This window comes from Lineus longissimus, chromosome 5, assembly GCF_910592395.1.
Source record: "Lineus longissimus chromosome 5, tnLinLong1.2, whole genome shotgun sequence".
Lineage (NCBI taxonomy): Eukaryota > Metazoa > Nemertea > Pilidiophora > Heteronemertea > Lineidae > Lineus > Lineus longissimus.
In genome coordinates this window covers 4,919,426-4,937,679 of record NC_088312.1, presented here as the reverse complement: position 1 = coordinate 4,937,679, position 18,254 = coordinate 4,919,426, and the positions used below count along the sequence as shown (strand labels likewise).

General features: G+C 41.7%; 1 protein-coding gene and 1 long non-coding RNA gene across 3 annotated transcripts; one reads left to right on the top strand and one right to left on the bottom strand.

The window, feature by feature from the left end:
* The first annotated feature begins 749 nt into the window (after window positions 1-749).
* Window positions 750-6,543, top strand: LOC135487622 (uncharacterized). Its single transcript, XR_010446881.1, has 3 exons — window positions 750-889; window positions 1,320-1,444; window positions 6,443-6,543. It is a non-coding gene; the product is annotated as an uncharacterized LOC135487622 (long non-coding RNA).
* A 770-nt stretch (window positions 6,544-7,313) lies between these two features.
* On the bottom strand, window positions 7,314-16,742 carry LOC135487610 (UPF0389 protein GA21628-like). 2 transcript variants are annotated; one of them, XM_064771560.1, is made up of 4 exons: window positions 16,499-16,742; window positions 16,083-16,103; window positions 12,932-13,022; window positions 7,314-11,935 (listed from the first exon to the last, which is right to left on the bottom strand). In XM_064771560.1, exons 1-4 carry the CDS (start codon window positions 16,662-16,664, stop codon window positions 11,698-11,700), a joined length of 516 nt encoding a protein of 171 aa, XP_064627630.1. In that variant the 5' UTR covers window positions 16,665-16,742; the 3' UTR covers window positions 7,314-11,697. The 2 variants fall into 2 exon arrangements, with proteins under 2 accessions (XP_064627630.1, XP_064627631.1); XM_064771561.1 differs by lacking the exon at window positions 16,083-16,103.
* Window positions 16,743-18,254: the final 1,512 nt, after the last annotated feature.

Genomic DNA, 18,254 nt, shown 5'->3' with positions numbered 1-18,254 from the left:
AATGGAGAGTGGTAAAGTTGAGATGAACATGCCATATTTTACAAACTACAAAGAACTTCATTATTTACCATATTCAAAAGGGTTTTGTTGGGAACTAGGACATTTGTGGATGAGTTTGCCATTCAGTTTTGAAAAAGAGCATCTCTGAAAAGCTACAGGATGTCCTCTGCAGACATGAGCAGCTTGAAGACAGACTATGACTATGCTGGTTTCCTTCATTGCCGAAGGCCTTTGAGATGCCCCCCAAGTAATTTTCTGAACCAGGTCAATCATTTCTTCTGTCACTGAACTGAAGCTGAACGCCTCCGTTACCTCCGCCCATATTAACGCGCATTGTATGTAAAGCTTAGCAATGCCAATACATTGAGGGTCGAGATGTGACCACACCACCTGCATGCTGGCCAATCGTGGGTGCAATCAACGCAGGCTTGGGCGGAATGAAAGGGAAGACGGGTGTGGCCATGGAGTGTTACCAAGTTTGAACGGCATCACTGGGCGAAATACGATTTTTAAGCATCTTTAAGTTTGGTTTGATAATTCTGAAAGACGTATCTATCTTTACGCAGAACTTGATTAAATGTCCATTAATAGTGCATCAAGGGCAGCTTAAAGAAATGATCTTAAGGCTACTGAATGTCCGAAAGGACTTTTCGAATTATTCCGCCAAAAACTTCAGACATATTATGTCATAGTCCTTGTGGGATTGCCACATGACCGACATCCCACATCTTAGGCCCTGTCTTGCGGCGAGCATCAGGGCAAAATTGCAGAGTAATTTCTGATGCTATTTTATCCAATGTTATCTCGGTAATCCTCTGCCAAAATCATCTCAATCTTTACAAATGGTAACTTCGGGAGTCATCAAACTTGTGGAGAGAAACAGTTTTCAGTAAGTAGCAATTTTTACGTGATTTGAAACCACTTTGTGTTCGGATTTGTACCTCGTGCTTTGATCAAGGCCTGTGGGAGCATTGCATTGCCGAAAACGCCGATACCTTTCCTTCTAATTCTAAAGTTGCCTAAATTGTCATACATTGTCAGTAGGCAGTATAGTTGGCCACTCCAACCCCCACGGACCAGTTTCGGCCATACTCTTGCTTACAGCAACAACATTTCAACATAATCCATTGGATCTTTGACTAAACGTGAACATATTCATATGTTTGCGTAACCTTGCTACCGGGCTTCGCTAGTATATTCTCAGTGCTGGATGTCGAAATTTCATGGGGTGGATTGAATTGATTTCATAATGAATTACACCAGAAATACATTTACATAATTATGAAAAGGGATCCTTTGATGATCCTTACTCATTGTAGGACTCGGGTAGGAACTGTCTGCCTTATTATGAAACGAAAGGACGATGGGCGGTTCATTCAACATCAGACTCAATGCGTTCAATAGGACCATATGAATAGGACGGGCAGAGCACCACTTGCGTGTGGTAAGTAAATCATTCCATTTTGGACCAACTCCTATAAGCTGCTAGCCTCAGTGAATTAACGGAATGAATGGAACGGATGCCTGACCGACACTATTAATGATAGTATAGAGTTACTGTTAGGATATACATGTACATTTATCTTGTGATTAGGGTCTGTGTTCTAGAGTATTGTTTCAATCAATGCTTTAAGGCACGAAAGTACCACCTCTCAAAAAGCAAATGTGTTGCCTCACCAAAGTTACCCATAATGAGTCATGTCGATTACATTCTTCCTTCAACTCCCACTCCCACAGAAACCTCCCGAAGTCATCAGAATGGCTTTGGTAATAGTGTAGAACGCGCTGAAGGAGTCAGTTCCTTCATTACCCTGAAGATGGCGTTTGAGTTGCTTTAACGTTGAAGCCTTCAGAAGAGACAATTTCTGCGGGAGATGATGATATTATAGTACTTAGTATATATATATATAAAACCGTCATCGGATGCGCATCCGATATGCCACGAGATCCTTCACCGTCAATTACCGTCATCGGATGCGCATCCGATATGCCATGAGATCCTTTACCGTCAATTACCGTCATCGGATGCGCATCCGATATGCCACGAGATCCTTCACCGTCAATTCCCTTACCGTCTTCGGATGCGCATCCGATATGCCACGAGATCCTTCACCGTCAATTCCCTTACCGTCTTCGGATCCGATATGCCACGAGATCCTTCACCGTCAATTACCGTCATCGGATGCGCATCCGATATGCCACGAGATCCTTCACCGTCAATTCCCTTACCGTCTTCGGATGCGCATCCGATATGCCACGAGATCCTTTACCGTCAATTACCGTCATCGGATGCGCATCCGATATGCCATGAGATCCTTTACCGTCAATTACCGTCATCGGATGCGCATCCGATATGCCACGAGATCCTTCACCGTCAATTCCCTTACCGTCTTCGGATGCGCATCCGATATGCCACGAGATCCTTCACCGTCAATTCCTATACCGTCATTGGATGCCACGAGATTTTTTGTTACCTCACCGTCAATTCCTATACCGTCATGGATGCCACCAGCTTTGTTGTCGTTGTAAAGGTTTCGGGGATACGACCAATGCATGCGAGCACCGTCGGCGGAACCCCAAACCGCCCTCTCGATCTATCCGTAGGGACAAACCACTCTCGTGACCGCCACACTACGGACTCCGGACCTCCAGACTTTAGAGACCGAGCTTTTCTTAAACCTTACAATTACTGTATACTCGGCGCCTCACTTATATGTGTTGTTTTTTTCACATGCATTGTTCTCGTGGTTTACGGAAAAGTAGGCCTAAAATGTTATAGTGTCTAAAAACAATATTCAGTTAATGGAATTACACTTTTTTCCATTACTGCTTGCTTGATATTGCCCTAACAACTTTTTCATGAATCAATTTTGAGCATTATGTTTACAACGTAGTTATTATAGCACGAAATATGAGTCTAAAATGCCAAATACTTGCAACTATTATGTTAATCACTGAAATCTTAGTGTACTAATTGCTCGCTATAAGCTAGGTTATTGCGCCCCTAAACCAACGTACTGACAACGCTACCTCCCCGGAACTCAAACTTTAACGTGAGTTAATTCATAATCTTACTCTCGATCTATCCGTAAGGACAAATCACTCTCGTGACCGTCACAGTTACGAAGACGGTAAGGGAATTGACGGTGAAGGATCTCGTGGCGTATCGGATCCGAAGACGGTAAGGGAATTGACGGTGAAGGATCTCGTGGCATATCGGATGCGCATCCGAAGACGGTAAGGGAATTGACGGTAAAGGATCGCGTGGCATATCGGATGCGCATCCGATGACGGTTTTATATACATATATATATATTATATAAATTTTAGTTTTACACTATTATGTAAGTGCAAGCTCTAGTGAGCTCACACAACTGTTTGACAGTCCTGGCTCCTCCATCGTGCTGACAACATGATGAGAGAGATGAGACAGTCACAGCCATTGGCTGCTCTGCCAAGTTGTCAACATGGTGAGAGAGATGAGGAAGTCACAGCCAGGCCGAATCAGTCCTGGCTGCTCCACCGTGTTGACAACATGATGAGAGAGATGAGGAAGTCACAACCAGGCCGAATCAGTCCTGGCTGCTCCACCGCGTTGACAACATGATGCGAGTGATGAGACAGTCACAGCCAGGCCGCATCAATCTTCGCCGCACTGCCTAGTTGTTAATAAGGCGAGAGAGATGGGACAGTCTGAGCCAGGCCGAATCAGTTCTGGCTGCTCCACCGTGTTGACAATAATTATGGTGAGAGAGATGAGATGCAGTCACAGCCAGGCCAAATCAGTCTTGGCTGCTCTGCCAAGTTGTCAACATGGTGAAAGAGATGAGGCAGTCACAGCCAGGCCGAATCAGTCCTGGCTGCTCCACCGTGTTGACAACATGATGAGAGAGATGAGGAAGTCACAACCAGGCCGAATCAGTCCTGGCTGCTCCACCGTGTTGACAACATGATGAGAGTGATGAGACAGTCACAGCCAGGCCGCATCAATCTTCGCCGCACTGCCTAGTTGTTAATATGGTGAGAGAGATGAGAGACAGTCACAGCCAGGCCAAATCAGTCTTGGCTGCTCTGCCAAGTTGTCTATATGGTGAGAGAGATGAGACAGTCACAGCCAGGCGGCATCAGTCTTCGCCGCACTGCCTAGTTGTTAATATGGTGAGAGAGATGAGACAGTCACAGCCAGGCCAAATTAGTCTTGGCTGCTCTGCCAAGTTGTCAACATGGTGAGAGAGATGAGGAAGTCACAGCCAGGCCGAATCAGTCCTGGCTGCTCCACCGTGTTGACAACATGATGAGAGAGATGAGGAAGTCACAACCAGGCCGAATCAGTCCTGGCTGCTCCACCGCGTTGACAACATGATGCGAGTGATGAGACAGTCACAGCCAGGCCGCATCAATCTTCGCCGCACTACCTAGTTGTTAATAAGGCGAGAGAGATGGGACAGTCAGAGCCAGGCCGAATCAGTTCTGGCTGCTCCACCGTGTTGACAATAATTATGGTGAGAGAGATGAGACAGTCACAGCCAGGCCAAATCAGTCTTGGCTGCTCTGCCAAGTTGTCAACATGGTGAAAGAGATGAGGCAGTCACAGCCAGGCCGAATCAGTCCTGGCTGCTCCACCGTGTTGACAACATGATGAGAGAGATGAGGAAGTCACAGCCAGGCCGAATCAGTCCTGGCTGCTCCACCGTGTTGACAACATGATGAGAGAGATGAGGAAGTCACAACCAGGCCGAATCAGTCCTGGCTGCTCCACCGCGTTGACAACATGATGCGAGTGATGAGACAGTCACAGCCAGGCCGCATCAATCTTCGCCGCACTACCTAGTTGTTAATAAGGCGAGAGAGATGGGACAGTCAGAGCCAGGCCGAATCAGTTCTGGCTGCTCCACCGTGTTGACAATAATTATGGTGAGAGAGATGAGACAGTCACAGCCAGGCCAAATCAGTCTTGGCTGCTCTGCCAAGTTGTCAACATGGTGAAAGAAATGAGGCAGTCACAGCCAGGCCGAATCAGTCCTGGCTGCTCCACCGTGTTGACAACATGATGAGAGAGATGAGGAAGTCACAACCAGGCTGAATCAGTCCTGGCTGCTCCACCGTGTTGACAACATGATGAGAGTGATGAGATAGTCACAGCCACAGTACTTCGATCGTTTCTCCTCCGCACGTGCTAGGACGTGTCTGTCGGAGCTGACAGCTATCTCGATGATTAGGACCTCCTTTTCCTTCTCATAGAAGACGAGCATGTCGGGGTGCCGGTGTTTTATAGCCGGGCCCGTGGGGTCTCGCGAGTCCCAGAGCAATCTCAGCTTCTTTCCAGAGTACGAGTGGTCATTGGAACCGGTGTAATGTTTTTGAGTGTTTCTGTTTTTGAGTGTTTCCCCTCATTGTTTGGGAACGCTCAAAAATAGATTGACAAGTTTTTCTGTGTATCCCCCCCATTGAAAAGTCGTGGTCTCTCCAGCTGCCTATTGTTTGGAAACACTGACACATGGGAAACAACCACAGATGTAACACCGGCTTCTCAAGACCACATACCGATGGTATCCATCAATATGTGTCTATATATCTGCATGTCCATTATATACAATTTATCAAAACTTTGTGTACCTGTAGTTTCATGTCTTCGTTTGGGTTTGAATCGAACTGGCGGATTGACTTATATGAAGTACCTCTCCATACATGTTCCCTTCTGCTTACTTAATTGACGTACTATAATGAATAACCTCCTTCGCGATAGGCGTTTCCTTCTATCGTAACCAGTCGGGCAAGGGTCCCCAAACGGCGACTGAGTTGTCGCTACCTTTGACTATTTCGCAACTAGATGAAAGAAATGATTAACTGACCCTGTTACCCAAGCAGTTCCTCCCTTGATCCCCATAGATGCATCGTATGGCCATGTGACCAGTCTCTCGGTGTCCCAAAGTGGGAATTTGCTGAGCACATGCTCTGGTGTCTGAGCTGCTGTGGCACTGGCACCTTCCGACCATGTTGATCCTATTGTGGTGGGCTTTAAGTCTGCAGTGGCGATTTTGGTTTCAGGGAGGACTTTGGTCGGAACCGTATTGAGGGCAAGATCGGATCTAGAACATTGTTTAATTTTTTTTTTTCAATTATCCTGTTTTAAAGTCTCGGTTCTGCTGGAAGGCAATTTTGTATGAAACACTAAGATTTCTCATGTCTAGGTTGTCCCTTTAAAATTTAATATCAGCTGCCGATTAAACAGAAGACTATTGAATGGAATGGATCCGTTATGTAATATAGCTTTGTACGCATGTCCAAAGTGCCAATGGAATCAAGGTCTACCTCCAGGAAGAAGATACAAAGTGCCTAGCAGCATAACTGAATTGAACATGTCAGCAATTACGGATCCAATTTCCCTTGAAAGTGTTTCACTTTGCAAATGTTTGAAGTGTCTTCATGTTACGATTTCCAGGTGACGTAAAGGTGACCAGTTCAAGGCAAGAGGAATGTGAAACTTGACTTATCTCATACTCTATCTTTAACAGTGAGCGTGGTTAAAATGGACTCTACGAGGAAGGACTCACTTGCCTGAAAGTCCCTACTTAACAGTCCAGTGTTAAGATAGAACTCATTACTCCATCTTCAACAGTGAGGACTCAGTGGTATGCATGCGGTGGGGCTTTAAGGGTTGACCATAGGTACCACCATTTTGGCTAGAATTTGAAGTGCTGAAGCAATGAGAACTTATTCAAGATTATGTGAATGGCAGTTTCAAGGGTACGAGTCTGTTTTCTGTTAAGCAAAGAACTGACTTTCATCCTTGATATTGGCATTTGCTTCGTTTTGAAAGAGCGACTAATTGCTTTGGAAGTTCAAGTTTCAGCCAAAATGGTGGAGCCTATGTTCAACCCTTATTTTGAAACAATATTTTGATTGGGAAAAAAACATCAAAAAAAGGTAATATGAGTGTATTTTTACTTGATTTGCTTGAAAAATATATAATATAATATAAAAACTTGATATGTGATCGTAATATATTGTGGTCTAAGAACTGAACGGGAACAGGGCTGAGAAGATAAAAAAATCATGACTTGCGCCTAAGAGAGTTTTCTGTAGCCAGATAAAGGCCTATAAAACAAAGTGCATGGCATCAAAGATCAGCTGTTCAGTCCTCACTTTGTCTTGTTTAAGGTCCATCCATATCCACTCTGCACATCAGTGCATGGCCTATGTCATATAGATCCGGTTCAGATCAACATTGGCCGGAATCTTTCTATTCACAGGGAGGCTGCCAAAACCAAAGAAATTAGGACTCTTACAAATTCAAAGTCAGCAAGTCAAAGTTTCAGAAGCAAAATCGTTTTTATTCCCAAACCAAATACACAACAACCTTGCATTGTAGTCTAACATGAAGTTTATCTAAACGTACAACAGCTTTAGGATCTGCATCAGTTTTACGATCTGCTCTGCATGACTGCATCAGAAAATATATCGATTTTCATTGAATTATTTCAAATTTGAAAGAGATTCATAAACATACAAATGCGTCTCTACTACATGTAAATGCAACATTGTATGTTAAACTGTTCAATAGTTCAAGTTCTGGTAGTAGGCTTATATCTGAACAAGGAGAGACCTTCCAGTAATTTATACAGATAAAATGTAAACGATCAACTACACATTGTGAAGCCAGCACTGCAACTTCAAGTTTCTCTCTTAAGTTTGTAACAGTAGTACATGGACAAGCCCTTTAATTCGAGTCAGTTGAGAAATTTTTTTCTAGACAGAGTACTATGAAGGAATATTATGGTGTGTATAATTTCTCCCTTACATTCATTCCCTAGCATTAATTTAAAATAATCCAATGAAAACAAAGCACACAGAGGTAAAATTAAACTCTACACTTTGAAATTTGGCAAGAGGGAGGTTCACCTGCTTTGCAGGAAGAGGGTTAAAATAAAGAATTCTGATCAATCTACAGACTACATCAAATGTCAAGACTTCAAAAATCTTGACACACAACAATTTCTATTCCACGCACAGATTATCACTCAATATTAGTTTTTTAACTGTATTTACTCTAGAATAGTAAGGAAAAAGGAAAAACATCAACATCATTTTTAACCCTTTCACTGCAGGTGATGTGCATAGTACGTCATGTCACACTAATATGATTTTAATTCACCAGCACTTGGCCGCAACCTCTCCAAGCGTGCCACACACACTCGGGAAATGTGAGTTTGATCCAAATACTATATGTGGCAACACTTTTAGATATTATTTGCCTGTTCAGATAAAATTGAGCACAGTTCAGCATAGTTATCCACTGCTTAGCACAGGCTGGTGCTGGCCAAAAAAAGGCTTTTGCAGAGAAAGGGTTAATGTTAATACCCTGTCATTTCGATATTTCGTTGGTAGCACACATTATGTACAAAATACAAGTACTATCTTTACACATCTTGAATAAATGAAATTTTTACAAAAACAGGTTTTTTCAATTTCGCCAAATGAGGACCAAATCAAATGTAAGAAAGTCTGCAGGACATTGGCACTCATATGAAGCTCTTCAAACAAGCCTTCTTATGCTAACAATGATGAGCTGAATTGGGATCTGGGGAACATCCACTTTTCTGATGATTTTCTCATAAGTTTAGTCTTTTTGGATTAAACTGAAAAAAACTGATGATAGACATTGAACAACCTTGACCAGAGAGGCAAATTGAGCCCCTTAGTGCAATAGCGGACTTGGTGCATTTTTTGTATTTTGAGGTGTGTGCAGAAATGAATAAGGGGAGCTTCAATCTTCCAGAGTAATACTGTTCTGGATCAAATTACAAGAATTCAAGTGATATGTATATGCCTGAAATTTTGAAAAACCCGAAAATGCACCAAACCTGCTATTGTTCTCAGGGACGAGAGTACGCCTATAATGTACAGAAATTGTGAGTACAGTTCAGAAATGAGGAGCCGAGACAATCCGTGGTGTACTTGCAAGAGAAACAACAAATTTCCCTGGCAGGTATGTTTACCTTCACCCATCACCATAGACCTCAGAATGGTTGGAAATCACACACCGTGTACATGGAAATAACTTATCAACCTATTTTCTGACAGCTTGATACTCTGGATGTTTTTTCCAGCTGTCAATCCTGGCACACTGACTTCAATGAACTGGGTTGGTTATTATGCCCCAGCCATGAGTCAATTTGCTATTAAAAGCCACAGGGTTTTTGTTATTATTTTCTCAAACTTGGTGGCCCAAATATCGGTGGCCATGACCACTGTACATAGGGTGTCAAATGATAAGCAAGCCTTAAACTGACAAAATGAGATAGATTGTTTTAAGATTTATGTTAAAGGGAATTGTTGCTGGTTGATTTATAACTTCAGTTGAACAATTACATTTGGATCTGTATTTACAGACAAGAACATAGGCCTGAAAATGAACAAGTACATCTAACAGTAAGTAAACAATAATGGTATTGGAACAACTTTGCAAAGATTCAAATCTTTTACCAGTGATTAAACAGTCTTCATGTATGTTCCTCCTTCACAACCAAATTCACAGCAGTTTGATATTAAGAGTTTTTTAGTCACTCACATGTAAATGCAACGCAACAAACTTAGCACATAAAACATTTAAAGCGATTATCTTATCTTTGACAAGGGGTTTCGATTGGTTATTTGTTGGCATTGACATTGATGAAAAATACTACACACACTGAACACTGAAACCTTTTTTTAAATCCTTGGAGAACACATTTGATAGATTTTAGTTGGCTTCTAAATGCCGATTGACTCAGGTTTCTCATGAGGACGTTTTTGCCTAGATAATAATAATAATAATCATTTGTATGGCACTATTCAGCGGTTTAACCACGTTCAATGCTCCCTTTAAAATTTAAAATTTAGATGCCCCCTTCAAAATCTCATTATGGGAGCCTACCTGAATGGAAAAGATTGCACATTTATCCGATTATCACGACAATTGGACTCACTGGGAGATAAATCTATCAATGCAATAATCTTTGGTAATAGCAAAGCAAACAAGTTCGTGAATGTTATTTCGAATACTTCAACGAATCTGTTGAAAATACAAACACCCGTATGCTTTTGTCAGAGTTTCTGTCAATTTATGCAGACATTTTTGAGGTAAAATGTTTCTTCGACTCAAGGTTTTACCATTGTGGATTCAAGAGCTGGAAAATAGGGGAGTTCCAAGTAACAATGACTATGGGATGTTCAAAGTTTGCCTTCCAGGGCACAGCTAAAGACTGATCAATGGACATTGTGACTTTGAATAATGTCAACATGTCCTAGCCAAACACAACACAAGTTCATAAGACCCATATTCGATAAATGAGCAATTCGTACATTTCTATATATATACCTTTTCAAAAAGACTCTTTGTCAGTTTATACTGAACGCTACAGGCAGAGCACTTGGTTGTAACCATAAATTGTAAAGTATATCAAATTACTGGCAATATACTGATGGACAGCAGACAGTAAATAAATACAATTTTATTCTTGAAAATTTTCCATTCAGCATGCGAGATTGACAATATCATGACAAAAGACATAACTTTGGCTTCAAAATGTGCGATGGCACTGCACTGCCTAAATAAAGCATGACAGATAATCACTCTGTGAATTCTTGTGACAGAAGAACTTGGTAAAGATTCAACTTCCAATCTTTTTACAGTTTAGAAGCGATAAATAACGATATAGGCCTATATGGCATTTTTCCTCCTCAGCTGAAGCAGCTGGCCTCAAGCAATTCCGTAGACTGTCCATTGGTTCCCTTGGATCAATATTCCAATTTCCAGACAGCAACTGCATGTAAAATCAATAACTTTTCCTCTTTTGTTTACAATTCAAAGCCAACTCTCCATACAAGCACATGTCTATGTATAAACAGATGATTCATAATACAAGTTCATACGTTTTTATAACCCTGTTAACTTTTACAAGTATTTAATGCCTCATGATATTCAATATTGCCTCGAGAAAATACAGTATGCACAATAATCTCTTAATTCCATTTTGTTACGAAATGCCAAAATTTAACAAGTCAAACTTGAAATTAAAACCAAACTGAAGTTGAATATTATTTCATAACACAATTTTAATCTTCTTTTTAAAAGAAATTTCTTTACCTCATTAATCTTCTTTTTTTTCATGCAAAATCGAATATGTATACATGTAGCAACTTCTGAGAACACAACTTAAAATCAAACATTTAACACATTATTTTTCGTCTCGAAGAAACTAACAATATATTGAAACTTGATACAATGGATGTACATTGTTTGTACAGTCCTAAGCTTAAGGAATTGTCCTCCTTCCAGATCGGCCCCCCTACTGGCCTAGTCAAGTGGTCGAGCTCTTTAACGAAGCACACAAAATAGCTCATGCAGTCAACCCTTTCTTTCTGACACCTAGTCAGCCATGACAGTGAAACCAACAGAGGTTGAACCCACAACTTGACAAATTTCATAGGAGGCGTTCATCTGGAAAGAGGCAAATTCTTTATCAAGTTGTCCACAAGTTATAATCAAGAAGTCTAGCTGACATTTGATTGTTGACAGCGATCTCCGAATCTATGATTTCAAAAAGATCCAAAAATCCCACCATTTCAATAGGTCCGATGTAAAAAAGGCAGCTACGAAATATACACAAATTGCCTATACCGGTATGCAAAGGATCCTATATCTTAAGTGTCCATTTATGCAGCAGCCGGCTTGGCGTTTTCTTCAGCAACGTGTTTAGCATCAGCAGCCGCCTGCCTTTCATCGAAGTGCTTCTTATGCCACCTATAGTTTTCCTGAACTACGGAATTGCCAAAGTCATGTTCACGCTTGCCAGCCCATATCATGGTTAAACAGCCGATCAGGGTGGCTAGGGCCATACCAATGTTGAGTCGGATCCTGAACCATTCCTTGGCTTTCTTTAGCTTCTGGTATCTGTAATGAGACAAGCCAAAAGTGGTGAATTCTAAGTCTTGCCATCCAATTGATTCAGAGAGAAATTCATTAAAGTAAGTCTCATGCTCGCTGGGTTCAGGTGCTCCGTTCGAAGACCCTGACTTACCCATCAAGTTGATGACAAAGCGCATTCTTTTTACCTGCGATTAACATAAAAAGACTCATCACACACCCGGATCTTTTCTAAATTTTCAAAGGTTGTAGTCTGATGGATTGTAGGTAGCAGTCTGTCCATGTTACATGCTGACTTGATCACGCGATTGTGAGCGTGAAGCAATATAGCACACAATGTAATTGAGTCTACTGATAGCAGACAACATCCTGGAATACAGGAGTCTGAATGATGGCGATGTGTTTCTGGGTCAATCTTGATTGAAATGGACAATGTTATTATACCAGGACTGATTATTAACAACAATAGACTTTAACATTCATACATAACTATGTACTTTTTCATATCAACCTCCAAACCAACTTGACACGATGATGAATTGACTTCAAACACACAGCAGCTGTTTCATTACAGCGGGGAGGTGCCAGTAATACTGCATTGTGTTTCAGCTTGGAGCATAAACTGGGTCACTTTTTTTTAACAAGTGAGTCAGCTTCATTGCAATGCTGTATACTATAAACATGACCCATGACTTACTATCAGCAGAGAGACAGGGTTCCCTGCATATTCATTTCAATCACCAACATGATCACTGTTCTTTTTTGGAATCATTGCCATCAGGCAGTTCCACCAAAGAATTTCAGGACGAGCTGACCAGACTACAAATTTATCATGTGATAGAACATGCTCAATATCCTAGTCCTGAGGCAGTTATCAAGAGGAGAATGAAAGCAGCCAAGCAAATGATCGATTGTATACTTGTATATCAATCAAACTTGTGGTCCTAGTTAAATTTCATGGATTTTTGTACATACGGATTGAAGACCATTCTATCATCTTTCTCACTGATTAGATAAACTTACGAGACTTTATCGGGTACCTCAGCAATCGTGGGAAACATGTTGCTCATGACCAAGATCCTCTTCTGGAAAGGAGACACCAATACTCGGTTCACTGCAATTACAGAAGAATGAAAAATATTTCATCAAAAAATGAATATTTTCATTCACATATATTGTAGGGTCTACATCATAGTTAATTCTGGTAAGGGCAAGCTTCCTCAGAAAGCAGCTACAGACAGCATCCATTCGTCTACATTTTAAAAGTACATTTCCTGAAAAAAACTCTTGCTGCCCCAGTGGCAGTGTTGCTACCACCTGTGTAGCACGCCTGGTGGTAGGTTTCCGATATCATCAGTGCTCCAAGTAAATTTCCAAGGTGAATATCCTCAGCAAAGAGCAGACCAGACTCAATCTTACAGGGTGAATCTGTAATGCGTAAAAAAACAGCCATGCTTCGTCTTCTTAACACCCTGGCACACAGTTGAGTAGTTTGGGGTTATTTTGTAAATTTTTTTTCAGAAAAGTTGGTCGTCTCAATTCAACATATAATAGGAGGTGCTGAAGTCCTCATTGGGTACAAAGGATAACCTGGCACCCTGACCTGAAATCATGAAAGTGAGAGCATTTCTTCAGTTTTTTGTTCCAAGTTTTTCCTTCCAGTTCCAGGTCAGGTCGTCACTGTGAAGGGCCCTCCACAAGTGGCACTTTTCGATGACCCATTCAGCAATGTTCAGTGCAAATTGTTTTTCTTTAAACTGAAATACACTTTTGGACAATTGAGAGCCTAAAATCTTTTGACAACAAAGTGTTCTACTCTACAATCTCATCATTTTCAGACATAAATGCATAGAACATGCATAAAAGCCAGTCCTCCACTTGGCCCCAATCTGTTGCCTGGAGACCAACACTGAATGGGCAACCCAAGGGATGAGCCATGCCAGCAAGGAATAGCCTGTTCTGTCATCTTGATTGCTCTCGTTGTCTGGATTTGGCTGGCAATAAAAACCCAAATGTCAAATGAATCAACTATGGAAAGGTTGTCAATGAATTAGAAGTAGATCTCTGAGATGCTCCATCTGTGAATTTATCACTACACCTTGCATAGTAAACAGACCAACACAAAGTGCAATAATATTTACTTCAAGTAAATAGTTCTGAGATGGTCCCATCACATCAGACTCCCAGGGCAGGCGTCTGCTATCACAACAGCTGATGTCATCGATCACGTGACCATTGTTCACATCAACGTGTGCAAAGTTCTCCATCCTATTTTCAAAGAAATGTTTTTGTTATGATGACCAACCTGGATGCCTTGGAGGAAATTTCCAATCAATAGATTTAGAGCATTTAAGTTAATATGTTTTTTAAAAATGTAACGGTAGAGAGTCCAGGTTGAGAGCACTTTAGAGGATGACCTGGAGACAGACAGTAATCCAAAACCTGGTGAGACAGCAAAATTCAGTACGCCCTACTTCAATAGTCCCTATGTCCACATTGGCATTGCTCACTTGACTTCAGAAATCCCTACATCGACATGAGCATTGCTCTTCGAGGTACATTGTACGTAACGAGATGGAAATATTTCATCATGGTAAAAAAGTGTTTCTATGGAAACAGCACAGCTGACTGAGAGCTGGGACTGCCACCGAGACAGATAAAGAACTGCAATTCATAAATTGGCGTCTGTCCCAACCTGATACTTGTTTGAAGCTCTTTTAGAATTCGATAAATGCTTGACGCAAACTGTTCGTTGACCCAGCGAAAACATCTCAAACTGAGATCTCTTGCTCAGAATGAAAGTACCAACAATAGCCTAAATAAATGTACCTATTGTAAACTTGTATTTACAACATCAGGTTGATGAGCTGAGGTCATCAAAATTTCTGAAAACCAAACCAACAAATTCAATTTGAAGAATCCTAGTTGAGAACCACAACCATGCCGTAAGGCGTAGGACAGGCAAGCGATTTCAAAAGTGGTGGGCAAATATTTGCTTCCGAGTGGAAGTGGAAGGAGGAGGTCAACACATTATATTGGACTTCAAATGATAATAGGACAGATCATGTTTTTTTCCACCACACAGACACACTAAAAGGTCAGTGACTAGAACTGGGACAAGTCTGATCACAATCTATAATCTGCCTGCAGAAAGACTGATTTTAAGGTCGTCCTTTCAATTCCAGTTATAGTCAGACATGAAGATAACTGACAAACTATGGGCCTCTTATAATGTTCAACCTCAAAAGATAACATGGTAAGGAATCCTCTGAACTGCTGCTGTCACACTCTTCTCATGAAGTTCACAAACGATCAGTAAGTCTCATTAGATCTCTGAAACCATAGAAACTGGAAACATCGTGTCCGTTACCTAGGAGACATTCCTTACAGATATGGCATAGAACATCCCATGTCTTTCGGGTTAACAAGGCAAAGCAACAGGGAATTGAAAATGGAGGTTATGCCAACAGTTTAAACGCATGTTTTTTTCACAGAGCCCGGGGAGAGATGCTTGCAGTTTGAAGAGTTTGAAGCGCTTGCCAGGCTTCTCTACACATGGTTTAGACATCGGTCTCAAAATCAAATACAAGTTGATACAGGATTTTTTCATTTTGTGGAAGTACGACTGAATGACTGGCATTTGGACCACTTCACAAGACGGAAGTCAGTCACACCATAATAAGGCTAGCTGTCAATCAATGAGACTTCAAGCGGACCTCTCAATCTCCGTGAGATTTAAAACAAACAAAGTAAATCTCAAGCAGTATTGGGGCGATAATTTTCTTCCCTGCCCACTTCGGTCTGGTGGACACTATCATTGCAATTGCGCTTGTCGTATTTGCAGTTTATCAAATAAATGGAAGGGTGACAGGTGATTAATAAGCTGGTTAAATCAGTGCAGACAGTATACCTACCATATCCGGCCAATGTCTGTTACATCTTGAGTTAGACTGATGTGCTTTTTCCAGTTAGGAAAAAAATCAAAATCCTGAATTAAAGTTATGTGCCTATTTCAGTCTGGGAACATCAAGAAAGACCATGAGAATGAAATTAGTGGTGGAAAGCTACAGTTATCATTACATAATTATTACTGCCATAAGGCCTACATCACATCATCATTATGAAATTAGGCTACCAGTCAAACTAGCTGAAGACATCTTTCGAAAATACTTACACGCTGGGCTGAGATGTGTTTCTAAAAGAAATTGAGGATAGAATAAAGAGGGAGCATCGAAAGTACCATCTATCGCCGATTTTTATACCGGTGATTAACAGCAAGTAACATCTCGGCTTCTGATTTTTGATCCGATACTGCATGCGGACAATGATCGTGACGGCAAACTACCAACGCACTGCGACCGAGTTCGATGAAGAGTCGTCTCAAAATTTGAAATAAAATTGATACATTACAAAACACAATAGTCTGATTATGCAATAACTTACAAAACATGCATGGATGGATGCAAATTTTGAAACTTTGCAAAAATTTGCATGGCGCTGCCCCAGATGACCTCCTTGTCTTGCCATGTGCGTAAGCCATGTCAACACATAACACAGTGCATCGATGTACACAATACATGCAATACTCACTCTTCACATCAGCTGCAGCGGATTCCGTGATCTCTGCCATTCCCCGCTGTCCCGTCCTGGATATTGTTGCCAACGGTTTTCGAGTAAAAACTGAGGCTGACATCCCTCTATTAGCTACCCTGAAGCCTGCGGCAGTTCTCAGGAGTGATTTACTTGCTGCAAACATGTTGTTTTAGTTGTAAAATGCGAGAATTCGAAACTTCAGCTGTGTTCCCCACACACAACGAAATCTGTGTTTACCTTTTTCGAGGTCAGATTTGAACAGTGGCGGCTCCCATGGCGAGAAGGGACACTAAAATGCAGACACTTGGGACAATCTTTGCCTCACAGATGGCAGCATCTGACGTCAGTGCGAAACGTTGATTGTACGTCCTTGGTCATCGCACGGTTGTAAAATCGACTAGGAGCCACACCGACATTTGAGATCGTGTGGCGCATGGGGTACGCAACAACTGTATCAGACAGGTTCAACGCAGAGTGGACCACTCTCATTGTTCATAGTTGGAGGCAGGTGTAACTATGCACAATGAGAGTGGTCCACTTTGTGGGACTTTTTGTGTGGTTGCCACTTTGATGGTGGGCCATGTAATAAATAATATATCCAACGGATATATGAATGTCTCCTCGAATGACAAGATCCATTGGCGAAGTCGAAGAACCCATCTTGGTCACGCAGGAGACCGACTTGACCAGCTGGAGCTGCGCCGAAATTGCTGCTGGTTGAGTAATCAAATAGACAAGGAGCCATCCAGACTTTATAGGGGGTGCTAGCTGAGGATCGCATAATTTAGTGACTGCAATATCAGTCTATAACGTGGTGACATCATTGAACAATTGAATGAAATGTAGGCAGACCGCGCCCCGATAGAAAGCTACGCTCTAAGGGAGAGCCACCCACTCCTCACATGAGAGGTTGCCGGGTGCGACCAGTCGACCGGGGACCAGTCGTATAGAAAACTGAAAATCACAGGGCAAACGGTGATGCTATTAGCGCTCAGTGATATGTTATAATAGGCCTATCTCCAAAGCTAAACCTAAAAGACCAACCAACCCATGATATTTTCGGCAATAATTAGCAGGATTTCGCGTATTTCAAGTATTAGGCGCAAGTTCATACGCTGGGAACGTCAAATAAAATGCCTAAGTGCCAAAAGTATGTTAAAAACTCGCCAAATCAACAGATCGGGGTGAGGTATGTTGGTTTTGCTAATAGGGCATGGATGACCCGCTGAGAGATTTGCTGGAAGGTCCAGGACATCATAATTTCATTGGTCTGTTGAGTCAATAGTCTTGCTTAAATAATCTGTGTCGTCTCATTCTTAGTTTCCATGGCTCTGGGCGAAAGTTATGTGCCATTTGGTTCACGGTAAACGGGAAACATGGCATACTGAAGCAGTTTGCGTAAATCGCGGTGATATGTGGAGACAGGCCTCAAAGCTAAAATAAGTTTTGTCTATTCGAAACTGTCTCGGGCAAAAACGAAAAATATGAAATTCGTAGGCCCAATAGAAATTTCGGATGCACCAAATGACCAGATTTTTTAAATACCATGGGAACAAGGAGCATGTTTGGGTATCGCTATCCGTGTTCCGTCCATGTCACGCCGAAAAAAGAATTTGGTACATACGCCCGCGCGAAACTCAAACATCATATTGGCATGGCCTGGGGGTAAGCAAATAGTGTTAAAAGGATCACTAAGTATTCATTGCGCTGATTAATTCCCACTCGGATGCGATTAGGGTGCGGACGAGAGGAT

What these genes read in the sequence shown, in the direction of transcription:
- LOC135487610 (XM_064771560.1), bottom strand. Translation starts at nt 16,664, where the DNA reads ATGTTTGCAGCAAGTAAATCACTCCTGAGAACTGCCGCAGGCTTCAGG. An exon ending in CGCTGCAGCTGATGTGAAGA is followed by an intron (nt 16,104 to 16,498) that starts GTGAGTATTGCA and finishes AATTTCTTTTAG; the next exon opens with AAACACATCTCAGCCCAGCG. An exon ending in AACACATCTCAGCCCAGCGT is followed by an intron (nt 13,023 to 16,082) that starts GTAAGTATTTTC and finishes CTGTAATTGCAG; the next exon opens with TGAACCGAGTATTGGTGTCT.